General features: G+C 46.6%; 3 protein-coding genes across 3 annotated transcripts; 1 reads left to right on the top strand and 2 right to left on the bottom strand.

The window, feature by feature from the left end:
• Positions 1-718: 718 nt before the first annotated feature.
• fam89a (family with sequence similarity 89 member A) lies at positions 719-7,155 on the bottom strand. The gene is made up of 2 exons (XM_066658708.1): positions 6,707-7,155; positions 719-4,607 (listed from the first exon to the last, which is right to left on the bottom strand). Exons 1-2 carry the CDS (start codon positions 6,944-6,946, stop codon positions 4,332-4,334), a joined length of 516 nt encoding a protein of 171 aa, XP_066514805.1. The 5' UTR covers positions 6,947-7,155; the 3' UTR covers positions 719-4,331.
• A 2,229-nt stretch (positions 7,156-9,384) lies between these two features.
• Positions 9,385-14,307, bottom strand: sprtn (SprT-like N-terminal domain). Its single transcript, XM_066658710.1, has 6 exons — positions 13,786-14,307; positions 13,507-13,669; positions 13,149-13,248; positions 12,157-12,285; positions 11,771-12,062; positions 9,385-11,633 (listed from the first exon to the last, which is right to left on the bottom strand). Exons 1-6 carry the CDS (start codon positions 13,916-13,918, stop codon positions 10,633-10,635), a joined length of 1,818 nt encoding a protein of 605 aa, XP_066514807.1. The 5' UTR covers positions 13,919-14,307; the 3' UTR covers positions 9,385-10,632.
• A 651-nt stretch (positions 14,308-14,958) lies between these two features.
• On the top strand, positions 14,959-17,266 carry exoc8 (exocyst complex component 8). Its single transcript, XM_066658707.1, has one exon. The coding sequence runs from the start codon at positions 15,112-15,114 to the stop codon at positions 17,164-17,166; it is 2,055 nt and encodes a 684-aa protein (XP_066514804.1). The 5' UTR covers positions 14,959-15,111; the 3' UTR covers positions 17,167-17,266.

The following is a 17,266-nucleotide window of genomic DNA, read 5'->3' as shown; positions in this document are numbered from 1 at the left end:
CGTGGGTTTCCTCCGGGTGAGTGTCTGTGAGGAGTGTGGTGTGTTCTCTCTGTGTCTGTGTGGGTTTCCTCCGGGTGACTGTCTGTGAGGAGTGTGGTGTGTTCTCCCTGTGTCTGTGTGGGTTTCCTCCAGGTGACTGTCTGTGAGGAGTGTGGTGTGTTCTCTCTGTGTCTGCGTGGGTTTCCTCCTGGTGACTGTCTGTGAGGAGTGTGGTGTGTTCTCCCATTGTCTGCGTGGGTTTCCTCCGGGTGCTCCGGTTTCCTCCCACAGTCCAAAAACACACGTTGGTAGGTGGATTAGAGACTCAAAAGTGTCTGTAGGTGTGAGTGTGTGAGTGAATGTGTGTGTCTGTGTTGCCCCGTGAAGGACTGGCACCCCCTCCAGGGTGTATTACTACCTCAAAGATTCCAGGTAGGCTCTGGACCCACCGCGACCCTGAATAATGGACCCTGGATAAGGGTTACAGATAATGGATGGATGGAATGTCGATTTCAATTAATTGCCCAGCTCTAGTTTAGACCCTCATTAGACTTCAGACTAAAGAGCTTTGGGATGAAAACACACAACCTTCAAGGGTAAGTATTAGTATCTTTAGTAAGGGAACGTAAAGTGACAATAATGTACCTTTATTTCTGAGAGTGTACAGTTAACTGAATGTCTTACATTGTCACTGGAAGCTTATAAACAGTGTTTCTCATTATAACAGCCCAGAGACATCAGTGAAAGAGACGAATGATGATTCCTGATCTGATGTGATTTATTCCTTTAATATAATTATTATTACATATACAAAAGCATACAAAACCAATCCTCCAAAACTTACAGTAGTAAGGTCATTCCGTTGAACGCACAAACACAAACTTCGCTCCGGATGAGTGTGTGTTTTGAAGATCTTTAAATATTAACAAACGGAACAAATGGAAATAACAATAATAAAAACAGCACTAATGAAAGCACAAAGCTTGCCATCGTTTGCGGTCATTTCCCTTTCACCGCACACAAACAACTGTAGGAATGCATCTCATGACCAAACCACGTGGGCACGGAAACCATCAAACAATCAGTCCATCTTTTTTGCACATTGCTCTGAACAAATGGGACGTCCACACGAGGGGAAACTACGATGGCTGACAGGCGAGGAAACATTCGTGGCGCTCTACCAGCTCTTGCTAGGTGCTGTACACTCGGTTCACGCTGTCATTGATGTTACACGTTATTCACAGGAAGAGGGCTGCAAATCCAGAACGTACGATAACAGCCCGGTGTTTACGTCCGGGCCGAGAAGAAGGCACTAAGTGAGGTTCGGTCAGTGATGACTGTTAAAGGTGAGCACACACACATCCCGTCAACTTAAAGCAACACCAGGTACGGTTTGGTCATTTTTGCTCTTGGGCTCCCCCTACAGTCGAAGAGTGTAATTCATGTTTATCATGGGGTTTGAGCCTCCAAAATGTACATAGTGCAGACTCCGCAGTCCTGAGCCTGAAAAAGTAGTAATGGCAGGGGCTCTAATCTTACCTAGTGTTGCTTTAAATAGGACAAGAGCAGCACTAATAACTACTGACTGCAAAGCTCCGCCCACAAATACATTTGTTAACCAATTGCAATTGAGCTGTGGATTTTGCTGTCATTGGGTTGTTAGAAAAAATGATTTCGTAGCTACTTTTGGGATGTTTGTTTGCGGGCTAATATTTACGTGAGTTCAGACACTTATAAATACCGGAAGGTCCTCGAGTTTACGTTAGTCCCGAGTTACGATGTTTCGTGGTTACGACATATCCCAGTGACTGTATAAAGACTTGTTTGGACTTAAGTGGTTTTACGTCATAAACATCGTAACGTGAACTTCGTGTTTGGCTCGGGACCGAGGAGGATAGGTGTAAGGATAGGATAAGTGCTTACAGTACGTTAGTTACGTACAGTGTGTACGTATGTTCCGACTTACACCGAAAATCGGTTTACGATGTGACGTAGGAACGGATCAACGTCGTAAGTCGAGGACCCCCTGTATAGAGCAACTGGAACTACTGGGATTAGCTTTACAGAGGGAGATAGAACACTTCTCTAAGATAAATGTAGTAACAGCAATAAAATATAAGCACTTTTGATACTAACGTGTTCGTATTGTGCATCCGTACTCTCAACCGTAGATACACACCGATGCATTTGAGGGCAGAGCATATAGAAGTCAAATTAACTCAGAACAGAGGACAAACAAACAAAAACAACCCACACACGGTGTTCTACAACAATCACTTTATGACACTCATCTCACTATTAATCGTTTTTATTCTGCGAAAAAAGCTTTAGAAAACTCAGCTAAGACTTAAAGTCAAGTGCTGGGAATTAAGAAAGAGCCATTCATTAGCGTCTGCTGATGTGAGGAACAGTCTGAGGCAGAGGTAGAAGAGCTTTCTTTGTTGAATACAGAGTACATTAGTATCATCCACCTAAGGCTTGTTGTACCACACTATTAACAGTAATAGTCTGATGATAAATCTGATGTACAACTTGTAACGTTCATCCCAGATGTAGAGGAACAGCCAAAACACATCTGACGTCTGAAGTAGGCTTCTTTAGTTTCGTACGAGGATCATACGTCCGCTAACGGCCACGTCTTACTGAGCCAACGTCGATTATAACGGCCCTACGACGAGTTACAGAAGTCTAATTACAGTATCAGTCCGACTCCGATGTCTACATCTACCCCGCTCCCAGTAAACTCAGCACTCGTTCCAGGAGCGAACTGGACCTTTATCCTTTGAGACGTGATGCCAACAACTGCCAAGCCCCATCACGTCACCTCACCCTGTCCACCTCGAGCGGTACCGAATAAAAAGAACCATCCGCCGAGGAAAAAGCGAGGGGAGCTGATATACAGCCGCACGAGGAGGGTACAAGCACAGCATTTGTCTTTGGTTCGCGTGCCAGGAGGAAGAACGGATTCAAAACCGATAGAACATCACCAACAATGATCCTATGGAATTTAAAAACCCGAAGGAAGACTGCATGTTAGCACCCTTATTAATATGCATAATATACTCATGTAACGGTCGTTCTGTTCTGCTTGGGTACAACATCTAAACCTCAATGAATCCCGCCAAAGCTGTGTACTCTGCACACATTCCTTCAGAACATACGTGACGCTATCGCCTGTGGTTTCATTAGAATATACGTGAGGAGGCTACAGAAGCTGTTAGAGATGAGGAACAGCTGAGGAGAGAATCCTTCACACTGTTTAAGGAGGAGTATCTGCTTGGGGTTGAGGGGGTTACACCCTGGAGAATCTTAGGTAGCATTTCCAGCAATATATTCATTCACATTTTCATAAACAAAACAAAAGCACATCTCACCCCAAACACCTCTGACTTGTCTCGTGGGATTGCTGCTGTTTAAGACCAAATAAGGTCAACAACGTGTTCCTACAGAATCAGCATATTACTGCCTACTCACACCACTCATTATCAATCTAGTCATGCTCCGCCTACAAACGACCTCTATGGCATGAATATGCCATTTATTTCAAATGATACTTTGTTTTGGGGGTTGTGTCGGCTAGCTGCAGCAGGATATGAACCCATTTAACCCAGTCCCAAATGGAGCCCTAAGCCCCGTGGACCTACGCTCTGGGGACGTCAACAATACGCCGACCTCCAGGGCACAAACCATCAAGGCTGAGACATGCTCGTGTGATCCGGTCTCCACAGGCACCTCTGGCTGGACCTGTTTTTCAACAGAGCTCCTAATTCACCAAACTACGACCCAAGGAAACGTGGGCATCTGCTGAACCCACGTCCTTGTGTTCCACACTGAAGGCACTCCTCCCCTTTGATTGGAAAATGAGAAACGGGGCGCTCTACAGTCTTGTGGCCCTCTGGAACGTCTGGAACTGACAGCTTCATTTGGGACAGGGCCACGGTGGTCATTTCCAACCTAGTTCAACACAGCCCCAGTTGGTAGGGTATGGAAATTTAAGCTGAGAAGAAGTATTAGATGTTTGTTGGTGGGTGGAGCATGACTAGATCAACCGTGTCGTTTTTATACGTTTTAGTGTAAACGTGAATATTACGAGATGTGCTTCACTCCTCAAACAAACTCATAAAATTTAAAAATGTCCATTAACTCAAGAAAAAAAGAATCTATAGTGTATTATATAATAAATAATCTTGATTTATAGTTTCTATAGAAAAAAAAAAGTCTGCAGAAAGGAAGACAAAACAAATAAAAATAAAAAAAGCCAGCGAAACAGAAGCAGTGTCGCAGCTCTGTCCCACGGAGAAACGGCGTCCAGCTGCAGGCTAATGTTTTTAAGCCGAAAACGTCAAGGTCTCTCATATTGTGACGTGAAGGGAGTCGTGTAGCCACTTGTTCTGGGACGTCCCGTTCTGCGGGGACAACTCTGGACCCTCTGGCGTCTCGGTGGGAGTCACGCCGGACTCCGTGTAGTACTCGTCGTCTTCGTCAAAGTAGCCGTTCTCCATGCCGTAGGGTCCGTCTCCGCTGGAGCCCACTGAGAGGTCCTGACAGCTGCCCTTATACTCCTGGATGGACTCGTGAAGAGACCAAAGCTGACAGAGTAAAGACATGTCCTGCTGCCGCAAACCCACCTGAACAACAGTGGCAAAGAAACAGCAAACAAATCAACAAATCAACACGGTTGTTTACATTTATGGCATTTGTTCCAAGCAACTAATGATTCTAATCATGTTACTGATCTTGGGTCTTCCTGAAGACAACCAAGGAAGACTGTCTGTGAGGAGTGTGGTGTGTTCTCCCTGTGTCTGCGTGGGTTTCCTCCGGGTGACTGTCTGTGAGGAGTGTGGTGTGTTCTCTCTGTGTCTGCGTGGGTTTCCTCTGGGTGACTGTCTGTGAGGAGTGTGGTGTGTTCTCTCTGTGTCTGCGTGGGTTTCCTCCGGGTGACTGTCTGTGAGGAGTGTGGTGTGTTCTCTCTGTGTCTGCGTGGGTTTCCTCCGGGTGACTGTCTGTGAGGAGTGTGGTGTGTTCTCCCTGTGTCTGCGTGGGTTTCCTCCGGGTGACTGTCTGTGAGGAGTGCGGTGTGTTCTCCCTGTGTCTGTGTGGGTTTCCTCTGGGTGTCTGTCTGTGAGGAGTGTGGTGTGTTCTCTCTGTGTCTGCGTGGGTTTCCTCCAGGTGACTGTCTGTGAGGAGTGTGGTGTGTTCTCCCTGTGTCTGTGTGGGTTTCCTCCGGGTGACTGTCTGTGAGGAGTGTGGTGTGTTCTCTCTGTATCTGCGTGGGTTTCCTCCGGGTGACTGTCTGTGAGGAGTGTGGTGTGTTCTCCCTGTGTCTGCGTGGGTTTCCTCCGGGTGACTGTCTGTGAGGAGTGTGGTGTGTTCTCCCTGTGTCTGTGTGGGTTTCCTCCGGGTGACTGTCTGTGAGGAGTGTGGTGTGTTCTCTCTGTGTCTGCGTGGGTTTCCTCCGGGTGACTGTCTGTGAGGAGTGTGGTGTGTTCTCCCTGTGTCTGCGTGGGTTTCCTCCGGGTGACTGTCTGTGAGGAGTGTGGTGTGTTCTCCCTGTGTCTGTGTGGGTTTCCTCTGGGTGTCTGTCTGTGAGGAGTGTGGTGTGTTCTCTCTGTGTCTGCGTGGGTTTCCTCCAGGTGACTGTCTGTGAGGAGTGTGGTGTGTTCTCCCTGTGTCTGCGTGGGTTTCCTCCGGGTGACTGTCTGTGAGGAGTGTGGTGTGTTCTCCCTGTGTCTGTGTGGGTTTCCTCTGGGTGTCTGTCTGTGAGGAGTGTGGTGTGTTCTCCCTGTGTCTGCGTGGGTTTCCTCCGGGTGACTGTCTGTGAGGAGTGTGGTGTGTTCTCCCTGTGTCTGTGTGGGTTTCCTCTGGGTGTCTGTCTGTGAGGAGTGTGGTGTGTGAGTGTTAAGTAAATAACTAAGACCAACACATAAATACAAACTGTGAGAATGTTAAAGTATATACACAGTATATTACAAAATAAACCAACTACTAATATAGTTAGCAACACTTAAAGTAGCATACAATGATAATAAAATGCGCAATTTCCGTTACGCTAGGCTTTAAAACCTTCAAAACACTGACGATACAAATATTGCTAGCTTCAGAAGCGGATTAATAAAGATGACTCGTACGAATAGTTCGTTCCACCTTAAATTTAGCCGCTACTGGCTTCTAGTAAATATTCAAAACACTGATATTACACAAGCAAAGCATACATGTCCACAGCAGCCTTGTTATTCAAATTCTCATTCCACCTTAAATTGTGCTGCAGTTAAGGAAGTACAGAAAATCTCGTCTAAGAAGATTACAGGCGTAAACTAGGATTTCGCTCTAAATGTAAAGAGACAGCCGTTAACTCTGCCGTTTAAAGTGGAGCGGGGAATTCTAATATAAACCCCGTGTCGCTATAGTAACAGAGGGATTCTGCTCCTTACAGTGATCTGTATATCGATAGTGTACTGAACTACAGCTTTTTTAAGGTGGACTGAAACATTCGAATAAGAAGACACCCTGGATATCTCCACTGTACAGGGATTTTTTGGCCTGAAATCTACGACATTTAAATATATAGCGACAACAGAAGTGTTTTGTTAACATTAACCGCTGAACAATTTAAGGTGGATCGGAAAAATCCAGCTATTCAAAACAAGCCCTCAGCAAAATCAGCTGTTGCTCTCGTTCCTTTCTCTCCCCCGGCTTTAACTGTAGGTTCAACGCCACCCGTCCTCACCATTTCTTTCCTGAGCAGGGCCAGGGCCGCGTCGAGGTTGGCAGGTTTGTTGTGGAGCAGGCCGTCCCCGGCGGCTCTCCCGCGGCTCAGATCGTCCTGGATCATGGTCTTCTTCACGTAGACCCGCTCCATGTCTCTCCAGGAGCCGCCGCTCGAGTTCAGCAAGCCGCTCAGGCTCTTGGGCAGCGGCGGCAGACCCTCAATACAGGCCGGCGTCCCGGTCGCTGACTTTCCGTTCATCTTACCGGCGATATTCCGCAACAAATGGACATTAACCGAAGGATTAACGACGACTCGAGGCGGAGGACTGAGGACAAACCGACGCCCAGCCTCCCTCCAACACAACGCCGCGCTCAGCACTGAGAGCCAAATCACTGCGCGCTGAAGACGACCGTTGGTGTCCCTTTAAGTAGGCGTGGCCAACTATGACGCATAGAGGATTGCTCATGAATATTCATCATCTACTAATCTCCTGAATGAATTAGTCTGGTCTGTTTATATTCAGTCGATTAAACACGAATAAATTAAATAACGATAAAACATATGTAAATTCAATTATTTATAATTAATTTCTATATGATTTTTATAAGTGTATATAGCTTCTTATTCTATTATTTATTATTTAAAATATATTTATGATGTAGGGTGATTATGGAAATATAAAACCTCAGTTTCCATCTACATTTACACGTGAAAATTATTTTAATTGTTGTTTTTTAAAGAACCTAACCCCCTTTCTGTTCTTCAGTGATGTTTCCTTCCACAATGCGCTCATAAATACATGTTGTTCAGGACAGGAACAAAACTGTCCACAACAGCTCTAAACTAGGACTGAGTAAACATAAGAAAACACGCCGTGGTGTTTCCGTGGGGTGGACGTCTGTCACCGCACAGACGCAGCTGTGAGGGCCTTGAATCCTAAGAACTGGTGATTTGCGGTGAGGTCAGGGCAGGAGAGCAGAGAGCAGATGGCCTTCAGCGCAGCTCTGAAACACACACACGTCCACACCCTGCCGCAGATGGAGACAAAGCGTTCCTGTCCAACACCATGTGGCCAGTACAATGGCCTTCACCGCACACAGCTGCGGGACTCACAGCCTGCTCGGGCCGGAGGAGGGCTAGAGCGTGTAATCACACAATCTCATCAGCCAAATGCCACCGGAAGACAAGGACGTGTGTCAACTTCCAGGCGGTATTATCTGAAAACAAAGGAAGGACGATAGAGGCAGAGGCTACTGGACGGTAACCTGGATGACCTGGATATTGTGGTATTGAAGCTTGCACACGTCAGATCTGTGGACACACTTTCTGAACAAACTACAGCTGGAACATTGCTTTTTCTCGTCCAGTTTTGATACTGAAATGTTGAGTGCTAATATCCTCGCAGTTTTAGTTGTTTTCTTTATAAACTGTGGGAGAATCATGTGGAAAAACATGATTTTTATGGAGTCAACTTTGGCCCAAATAGGATGCATTTCTATTGTATTTTCATTTTCCCAATGAGGGCGGCACGGTGGGGCAGCAGGTAGTGTCCCAGTCACACAGCTCCAGGGGCCTGGAGGTTCTCCCTGTGTCTGTGTGGGTTTCCTCTGGGTGAGTGTCTGTGAGGAGTGTGGTGTTCTCTCTGTGTCTGTGTGGGTTTTCTCTGGGTGAGTGTCTGTGAGGAGTGTGGTGTGTTCTTCCTGTGTCTGTGTGGGTTTCCTCCGGGTGACTGTCTGTGAGGAGTGTGGTGTTCTCTCTGTGTCTGTGTGGGTTTTCTCCGGGTGACTGTCTGTGAGGAGTGTGGTGTGTTCTCTCTGTGTCTGTGTGGGTTTCCTCCGGGTGACTGTCTGTGAGGAGTGTGGTGTGTTCTCTCTGTGTCTGTGTGGGTTTTCTCCGGGTGAGTGTCTGTGAGGAGTGTGGTGTTCTCTCTGTGTCTGTGTGGGTTTTCTCTGGGTGAGTGTCTGTGAGGAGTGTCGTGTGTTCTTCCTGTGTCTGTGTGGGTTTCCTCCGGGTGACTGTCTGTGAGGAGTGTGGTGTTCTCTCTGTGTCTGTGTGGGTTTTCTCCGGGTGACTGTCTGTGAGGAGTGTGGTGTGTTCTTCCTGTGTCTGTGTGGGTTTCCTCCGGGTGACTGTCTGTGAGGAGTGTGGTGTTCTCTCTGTGTCTGTGTGGGTTTCCTCCGGGTGACTGTCTGTGAGGAGTGTGGTGTGTTCTCTCTGTGTCTGTGTGGGTTTTCTCCGGGTGAGTGTCTGTGAGGAGTGTGGTGTTCTCTCTGTGTCTGTGTGGGTTTCCTCCGGGTGACTGTCTGTGAGGAGTGTGGTGTGTTCTCTCTGTGTCTGTGTGGGTTTTCTCTGGGTGAGTGTCTGTGAGGAGTGTTGTGTGTTCTTCCTGTGTCTGTGCGGGTTTCCTTCCTCCGTGTCCATAGATGTGAGTGTGCGTTGCCCTGTGAAGGACTGGCGCCCCCTCCAGGGTGTATTCCCACCTTGCGCCCAATGATTCCAGGTAGGCTCTGGACCCACCGCGACCCTGAACTAGATAAGCGTTTACAGATAATGAATGAATGAATGAATTTTCCCAATGAGCAACGTCTTCTGCCAATTCTGACAAATAACAGTACACACAGTGTGTGTGAGCCTTTGTGAACAACACTGTCATTACAATAACTTGGTGAAAGACACTGAAAGACGTGTAGTGCACAACAGGATTTATTTATAACTTTCATACATCGACACAAAATGGAACAGAGACGAACATAAACCAAACACACATTACCTTCAGTTGAAATAAACCTTAAGGAAAATTTAGCAGCATCATGTCTCGCCCTGAAACTGTGGAAACAGAGAATAAAAGCAAATGGAAATGTAGGCACATCTATACAGAGCTAAAACATCCAAATCCAAACTTACACACTGTAGCTAATGCTCCTGGAACAACATGATGCCTGTTATGAGGCATGAAGGAGGCATTCTTCCATTACACAACAGTGAAGTATGTCACACCTGAGAGTGCAGTGTCACCTGAGCGACGTTTGTGTGTGTTAGATATTTAAGACGTCATTCCACGTACGATTCCTTCAGGCAAAAACAACCGCTGGGCGTACGAAGAGATTCAGGGGTGGGGCTGAGCTGTAAACAGACATGATTCCTCTGACACAGCGGGCTGGGTACGTGACGATGACGTTGTAAACAGAAGAACAGACGGGATCAGAGATGACACTGATGATGATGACACTGTCCACTCTGTTGGTGAAGAGCCAACTGAGTGAAATTCAATACCGCTGAACGTGCAGAAAAGAGCGTCAAGACAGCCAACTGTTCTGTCAATCACTCTAACGCTGACCAATCCCACAGCTCTTACCCAAATGACAAGGCTCCCTCGGGGTGAGGAGGCCATTAGACGCTTGGAATTAGTCAGTGGTGTCCAAAGACGACGACGGAAAGGTCAGCTGTCATTCAAACGCACCGGGTTTACTTTTTAAAACGAGTCGGAACAAGATTTAAAACCTTAAGGCGAAACAGAGTTTAAAACTCAGCACTGATCCCAATGTGCTTTAAAACCAGCTGAGGTTCACCAAGAAATGAACTGCATTATACATCACAGAGGCTCATTAATAATTGATGACACTGATCAATCATTGGATGAAAGGGTAACGCTACTGACTTTGACCCGATTAAATCACCACCACAATCTCGGTAAACTTCAAACACCTTCCCACACTTACAAAGGCATTCAATTACACACAAGCGCTTTTACGGTGTTGGTTTTACTCGCTTTGTGAGGACTGTAGTGGAACAATATTTTTAGATGTCAATTTAATCATCAGTAACTAAAACATGATCTTTTTCCAAGGACCAGTAAAAGCCCTCGTTGCTCATTAGGTCCTCACGAAGTACTAAAAACCAGTGCGTTAGAACACCGTAAGACCCACACAGTCTCAGTCCTCTGATCACATGAGGCAGGAATCTAAATGCTGGTTGATCTGGGACTCGAGCACTTTGCTCTGACACACTGGGCAGTGCACAGTGACAGCAGTGGAGTTATGGACAGCGCTACTTGCCGCAGTGATCGCACCATCAGCCCTTGCCTCTTCTCTCTGCTCCCTGGAGGAGGTGGAAGCGGACTGCCTGACCTCCCTCTGGAAGAAATCGAAGATGTGTGAAGAATTGCGATCCTCCCACGATCTCTTCCTGCCTCCTGGGGAAGCCACGCTTGGCTTGTGAGGGCTTCGGGACGCTGGGGCCGGAGGAACTGTGTTTGAGCGTCCGAGGTGTTTAGCGTTGGCACTCAAAGTAGAAGAGCTAGTGGTGCTTGTCGTTTTTTGGCACCAATTGGAAGCTGTGGAATTTTTGGGGCTGCCAAAGTATTTTGAAAGGAGTGGCCCTGCAGAAGCAGGCTTTGGTCCAACAGGGCTGTGAGAGGTGCTCTTGTTAAACTGGTTAGTTTTGGTGAAGCTTGTACTTGGAGAAGGATGCCCAGAGGGTATTAGGCCCAGGGCACTACCCGGAGGTGGTATTTTTGAAGGCTGGTTTGATGCTGAAGCATATTTTGAGGCACTTACAGAACTAGTTGCTTTCTCAGGAGAGTTTAGACCTTTGGCCTGGAATAGATCTTGCACCGTTCTTTGTTTGGGTCTCATCAAGCTACTGTTGTCTTTTGTGATCCTCACAGGAGAGCCGTTAATGTTGATAAAGGCTTTGGTGTTGCTGACGGACCGTTTAGGAAGAGTGACTACGTTGTCAGGGCTCACCCTCCGGTCTGAAAGACTGTGGCCGGGCTGCGGTGAGACGGTAAAGTCTCGAGGTAAGGATTTAGCTGGTTCCTCTGGGGTCCCCTGTGAACTTTGGCTGGGTGCTTTCTGTACGGATGCTGATGGCTGCGAGCTCCCTCCGAGAACAAAACCCCTGCCACTGAAAGGAATGATATTCCTGATGTCTTGAGAACCTGCACCTGAAACAAAACACAGAAAGAAACAGAGGTTAAATACAGAACTGTAAATAAGCAATGTTTGGTGCTCAAATCTCCCTAAAAAACCTTCTCAACCCTTAAGGGCAATTCACCTGAATCAGCTTCATGTACTGACTCACCTTCTTTGCTTTTGGCAGGCCTCATTTTGCCTGCAGGCTTCTTGGAGGCATTCTGGTCCCTCTTCTCGTCGTTCTTGCCCTTTTTCCCGTAGTTTTCAGGCTCTTTGATCTTGGTGTACGTTCCTCCACAGGTTAGACGATGCTCCTCCCACCAGGGGTCTCTGGCAGAGGGCGCTCGGTTCATCGCTCTCTTCACGTAACCAAAGAACGGCTTGCGGTGTTGACAAGGGCCGTCACAACGCCACCAGTGCTGCCGGTAAACATCCACCTCGTCGTGGAAGGAGTGGTAGATCTGGCAAAGAGCAGGAAGAACTAATGATTATTTCTTTACAAAATCTTTAAAAAACAATAGGAAAAAAATAATAGCTCAGTTGTTAAATTTATACCGTGATGTTGGTTCCGCTAGCATTATTTATTCTGTGCATATGTTTGCAGAATTCTGGCCCGTGGCCGTCCCGGTCTCGGTTGTTTTGGGTCACAAACAGCAAGGCGTGAATCATCTCATGCAGAAGTGTCTGAGGAAAAACATCACAGAGGTTTCAAATGGTAGACTGAAAATGATCTACGTGCATCAGTTCTTGTTTATTTATCCAGTTAAGGAAGCACTACTCTGCTATCACTCAGACGACCACTCATCATCTCGTTTGGTGCTCCATGTCGGGAGTAGAACACAAAACTGCTGTTCCAGATAACCAAGTAATAACTATCAGTCTTTCCCCTAACTCCAGCCGTCCCCTAACTCCGGCCACTGCCGTATATGGTGCAATTATACGCATTGGGTAAAACAATAAAACACAAGTTCATGCCCTAGTAGGGCATTTGAACATCAGTCTTGCAAGAAATCACACATCTAAACAATATTTAAGTGTCTCTAACAGTGTTGTAGTTCTTTGTGTGCAAAACTGCATGTAGAACACAACACATTTCCATTTCACGACAGATATTTACCTCAGTGTAAAAGTTAGCTTAGCGGTTAGCTTCCTTTTCTCTGAGGTGAAAAATCTACCGCCATTTTAATCCTTACATGTAGAGTACGGATACCAACACAGGACAAACGTAATCTCATTGCGAACCTCTCAAAACCACTGAATGTGGTAGTAACGGTCTCGTTTGACTGTCACAAGCAGGGGAGGTGGCTGAAGTTAGCGGGCGCTAGTAATCTTAGCAGCATTGGCACCTACTTCAACAAAAGCGTTGGACATTAATCTACACACATTTGACTCCTGAAAAATGTTGATTTGAGTGAGTAAAGTACTTCTATTTATTTACCATTAGCTAAGATTTCCAATATTGTAATTAAAGTGGCCGGAACTTGGGGTAAGGGAGTCTAGCCTTATTACTCTACAGTCTCATACGTGTTCGGCACTCGTGTACCAACCTGCACTAGATCTTTTCGGGGTCTGAGTTTCAGCAGAGGTTCGCTGAGACGAATTGAACACAGACCACCTCTCCCTTCATACGAACACACACCAGCACACCTGGATCAAAAGAAAACACCATTTAAAGGTACTTGGCTTCCAAAACACTTAACAGTTTTCTTAAATCTACAGTAAAGCAATGTCTCAGGCTCCTGTCCCCAACAGTAAAAAAAACCTGTATTTTATTAATTACAATCACAACTGATTCATATGAATTTCACTTATTGGAGAAGCACATAATGGAAATGTCTTCAAAGGCACATAAGCAATGTTTCCACAACATGAGGCTGTTGTCACGCAGCTTCGTCAGTAACTCACAGTGTCATTCTAGGGCTCCATTTAACCTCCACACCGCTGAGTTTCCCCCAGAAGAACGTGTCATTGAACTGCAGGAACATGGCTCTCACATCTGGGCTGGGGTCCAGCATCTCCCACTTCTCATCCACGATGGACAGAGGGGCCTTGCGGTGCACGGGGTGAACTAAGATCAGACAGACAGACAGGTGCAAGCTTATTGTCATTGCCACAGTAGCAGAGGATACAAAATGGCTGCATGTACACAATGTTATATAGCTACATAAGAATAAAGCCATTTACACTCAGAGGAGTCGACTCTCCGTTTTTTACTAAAGGGAGACTCCTCAGTCTCTTCTGTCCATGAAGGAGCCAGGGCTTCGTTGTTGAACTGTTCCTGGAGCTGTAGAGCCAGTATAAAGTCTTCATCCTCCATTACGAGTCCTCGCTTTTATTGCTGTTTGTTGTTGTTGTTTATTATTGTATTTATTTAGGAAACGGCGCTGTCTTTTCCCATTCTCACCGCTTTACCCGCCTCCATTACTCTGTCGTACAGTCAAACCTGTTCTCTCAGGACAGAGCGGTTAACAGCTCTAGAGAAATATGTGCTGTAGAAATGTACGTTCTTGTAGGCTGAAGCTAATTTTTGAACCGGCGAGACGTATCTTTTAAATGAACCTTCATTTTCATTATATTTAAAATTATTTTAAAAGTCGTTAACAATTTTCTGTCAAATACAACCTTTATATAGCGCTTTATATGGCTTCTTTAACCGTAAATAAGCAGCTAATGTTTGAATCCGTCTCCGAGCTTAGCTTTAGCACCGTTAACAAACGAGTCAGTTCATTGAGTCGGTTCATGAGTCTTAAAGTGAACGTTGCGAGTCGAATCGCATTAAGGTTTTTTTTTTTTGTAAAATGTAATTAAAACATATTTTATATTTGTTTTATACTTATACTAAAGTATTTGTTTAATACTTTGATGTCATCACGTCGTGTAAGAATATTGCCTTCGCTTTATTGTCGTTAAAACTAAATTAAAAGGCTGCGACTATACAATATTATTAAACTAATATTTATTTACACCTATTTAGAGAAAACCTGAACACAGTCTGAGGGTATATGTGTATGGTATCTAGAGAACGGCGTTTATTAGAAGGAGAAACAATATAAAAATAAAAAGCTAGGGCGATTGTTTGTCATTCTAAATGAAGAATCATATTTTGAACCAAAGGAGTCGACTTATAACGTTGAGCTGGGTAAAATGATTTGATTCAATGGCTTGCGCTAGCGCATGCCGGGATATGTGATCCTCCGAAAAACGTAAATAGAGGAGCGTAGCTGTTGGTTTTTTTAATTTATAACATATTTCCATTGAATGTGAACTATATAGTATAAGATATATAGTGAGTGTTTTTGTTTTTATGTGAGAATAGACATTTTTGCCTATTTTCTTGGTCTATGATTGGGAGTCCCGTGCTCTGACGTAAGCAGGAGGCGTTGTCTGTGTTTTTCCGGAGGAGGAAGAAGGTTTGGTCGGCAAACAGAAATGGTGGCTTGATTTCGACGATTTATTAAGACTCACAGAGTGACTTTCCCCCAACATTTCAGGCACAGTAAACGCCCCAAGATGACTGACACAGGAGGCAGGCTGCGGAAGCAGCTGGAATCTGCCAATTTCGACCCTCAGAATTATGTGAAACAGCTCTCTCAGCAGTCTGATGGAGACAGAGACCTGCAGGAGCACCGCCAGAAGATCCAGAGCCTGGCCGATGAGACAGCGCAGAATCTGAAAAAGAATGTCTACAAGAACTACAGGCAGTTCATTGAGACCGCCAAGGAGATCTCCTACTTGGAGAGTGAGATGTACCAACTGAGCCACATTCTGACCGAGCAGAAGAGCATCATGGAGAGTATCACCCAGGCCCTGCTGTCCACAGACAAAGACGAAACTGCTAAAGAAATGCTCGCTGCTTTTCCTAAGGAGACGGAGGAAGTCAAACAGAGGACCCTGACCACTCTGCTTGAGAAGGTGGAAGGCTGCAAGAACATCATGGAAGCACCGGGCAGATACCTGGTCTACAACGGAGACCTGTTCGAATATGATGCCGACAACATGTCCCAGATTCAAAAGGTTCACGCGTTCCTGATGAACGACTGCCTCCTCATCGCCACGTGGCTGGCAAACAGACGCGGGACGGTCAAGTACAAATACAACGCCCTGTACGACCTGGAGAGCTTCGCCGTCGTCAACGTCAAAGACAACCCTCCCATGAAGGACATGTTCAAGATCCTGATGTTCCCCGACAGCCGCATCTTCCAGGCGGAGAACAGCAAGATTAAGAAGGAGTGGCTGGAGATCCTAGAAGAGACCAAGAAGAACAAAGTGGCCAAAGACAAGCACAAGAAAGAGGAGGAGGTCCCAACGTCGCCGGTCAGATCTGAGGTCTCCACTAACCCTTTTGATGAGGAGGAACCTATGGAATCGGAGGAGGTTGTGGACTTAAGTCCGGAGTGGATCCAAGAACTGCCAGAGGACCTTGATGTCTGCATTGCTCAGAGAGATTTTGAGGGAGCTGTGGACCTCCTGGATAAGCTGAACGAGTATCTTAAAGATCAGCCGGTGACTCCACGGGTCAAAGAGCTTCGATCCAAAGTGGACGAGCGTGTCCGGCAGCTGACTGAAGTTTTGGTATTTGAGCTTTCACCAGATAGGTCTTTACGCGGTGGTCCTAAAGCCACTCGCCGGGCCGTCTCCCAGCTCATCCGGCTTGGACAGTCCACCAAAGCTTGTGAGCTGTTCTTGAAGAACCGCGCTGCTGCGGTGCATACGGCCATCCGACAGCTGCGCATCGAAGGCGCCACTCTGCTCTACATCCAGAAGCTGTGCAACATCTTCTTCACCAGCTTGCTAGAGACCGCCAAAGAGTTTGAGACTGACTTTGCAGGGAACACGGGCTGCTACTCCGCCTTTGTGGTGTGGTCCCGCTCTGCTATGAGGATGTTTGTGGATGCCTTCAGCAAACAAGTGTTCGACAGCAAAGAGAGCTTATCCACGGCCGCAGAATGCGTCAAGTTTGCCAGCGAGCACTGCCGACAGCTGGGCGAGATTGGCCTGGACCTTACCTTCATCATGCAGTCGCTGTTGGTCAAAGACATCAGAGCCGCCCTGCAGAGCCAGAAGGACGTCATCATCGAGGCTACCAAACATCGCAACTCGGAGGAGATGTGGAGGAGAATGAACCTAATGACCCCTGAGGCGCTGGCCAAGCTCAAGGACGAAATGCGGAGCTGTGGAGTCAGCACCTTCGAGCAGTACACCGGAGACGACTGCTGGGTCAACCTCAGCTACACTGTGGTGGCCTTCACCAAGCAGATGATGGCCTTCCTGGAAGAAGGACTGAAGCTCTACTTTCCAGAGCTGCACATGGTGTTCCTCGAGAGCCTGAGGGAGATCATCCTGGTGGCCGTTCAACACGTGGACTACAGCCTTCGCTGTGAGCAGGAGTCTGAAAAGAAAGCCTTCATCCTCCAGAACGCTGCGTTCCTGCACGAGACGGTGCTCCCGGTGGTGGAGAGGAGGTTCGAGGAAGGTGTGGGTAAACCAGCCAAACAGCTGCAGGACCTGAGGAAGAGCTCCAGACCTGTCAGAGTTAACCCCGACAGCACCATGTCCGTGGTGTGATGGGGAGTAGAGCTAGCATTAATTACTTGCACAGTTGCTTTAAATGTGTTAACAGTGCTTTCTAGTGATATGTCTCACCACTTGCCAATTATTTCTAATG

Source organism: Hoplias malabaricus, unplaced genomic scaffold (genome assembly GCF_029633855.1).
Source record: "Hoplias malabaricus isolate fHopMal1 unplaced genomic scaffold, fHopMal1.hap1 scaffold_97, whole genome shotgun sequence".
NCBI classification, from domain to species: Eukaryota; Metazoa; Chordata; class Actinopteri; order Characiformes; family Erythrinidae; genus Hoplias; species Hoplias malabaricus.
The sequence above is the reverse complement of the archived record's forward strand: the minus strand, read 5'-3'. Positions and strand labels throughout refer to the sequence as shown.

What these genes read in the sequence shown, in the direction of transcription:
- fam89a (XM_066658708.1), bottom strand. Translation starts at nt 6,946, where the DNA reads ATGAACGGAAAGTCAGCGACCGGGACGCCGGCCTGTATTGAGGGTCTG. An exon ending in CCCTGCTCAGGAAAGAAATG is followed by an intron (nt 4,608 to 6,706) that starts GTGAGGACGGGT and finishes ACTGTTGTTCAG; the next exon opens with GTGGGTTTGCGGCAGCAGGA.
- sprtn (XM_066658710.1), bottom strand. Translation starts at nt 13,918, where the DNA reads ATGGAGGATGAAGACTTTATACTGGCTCTACAGCTCCAGGAACAGTTC. An exon ending in CCCGAAAAGATCTAGTGCAG is followed by an intron (nt 12,286 to 13,148) that starts GTTGGTACACGA and finishes GTTTTTCCTCAG; the next exon opens with ACACTTCTGCATGAGATGAT. An exon ending in GCCTGCCAAAAGCAAAGAAG is followed by an intron (nt 11,634 to 11,770) that starts GTGAGTCAGTAC and finishes GTTTTGTTTCAG; the next exon opens with GTGCAGGTTCTCAAGACATC.
- exoc8 (XM_066658707.1), top strand. Translation starts at nt 15,112, where the DNA reads ATGACTGACACAGGAGGCAGGCTGCGGAAGCAGCTGGAATCTGCCAAT.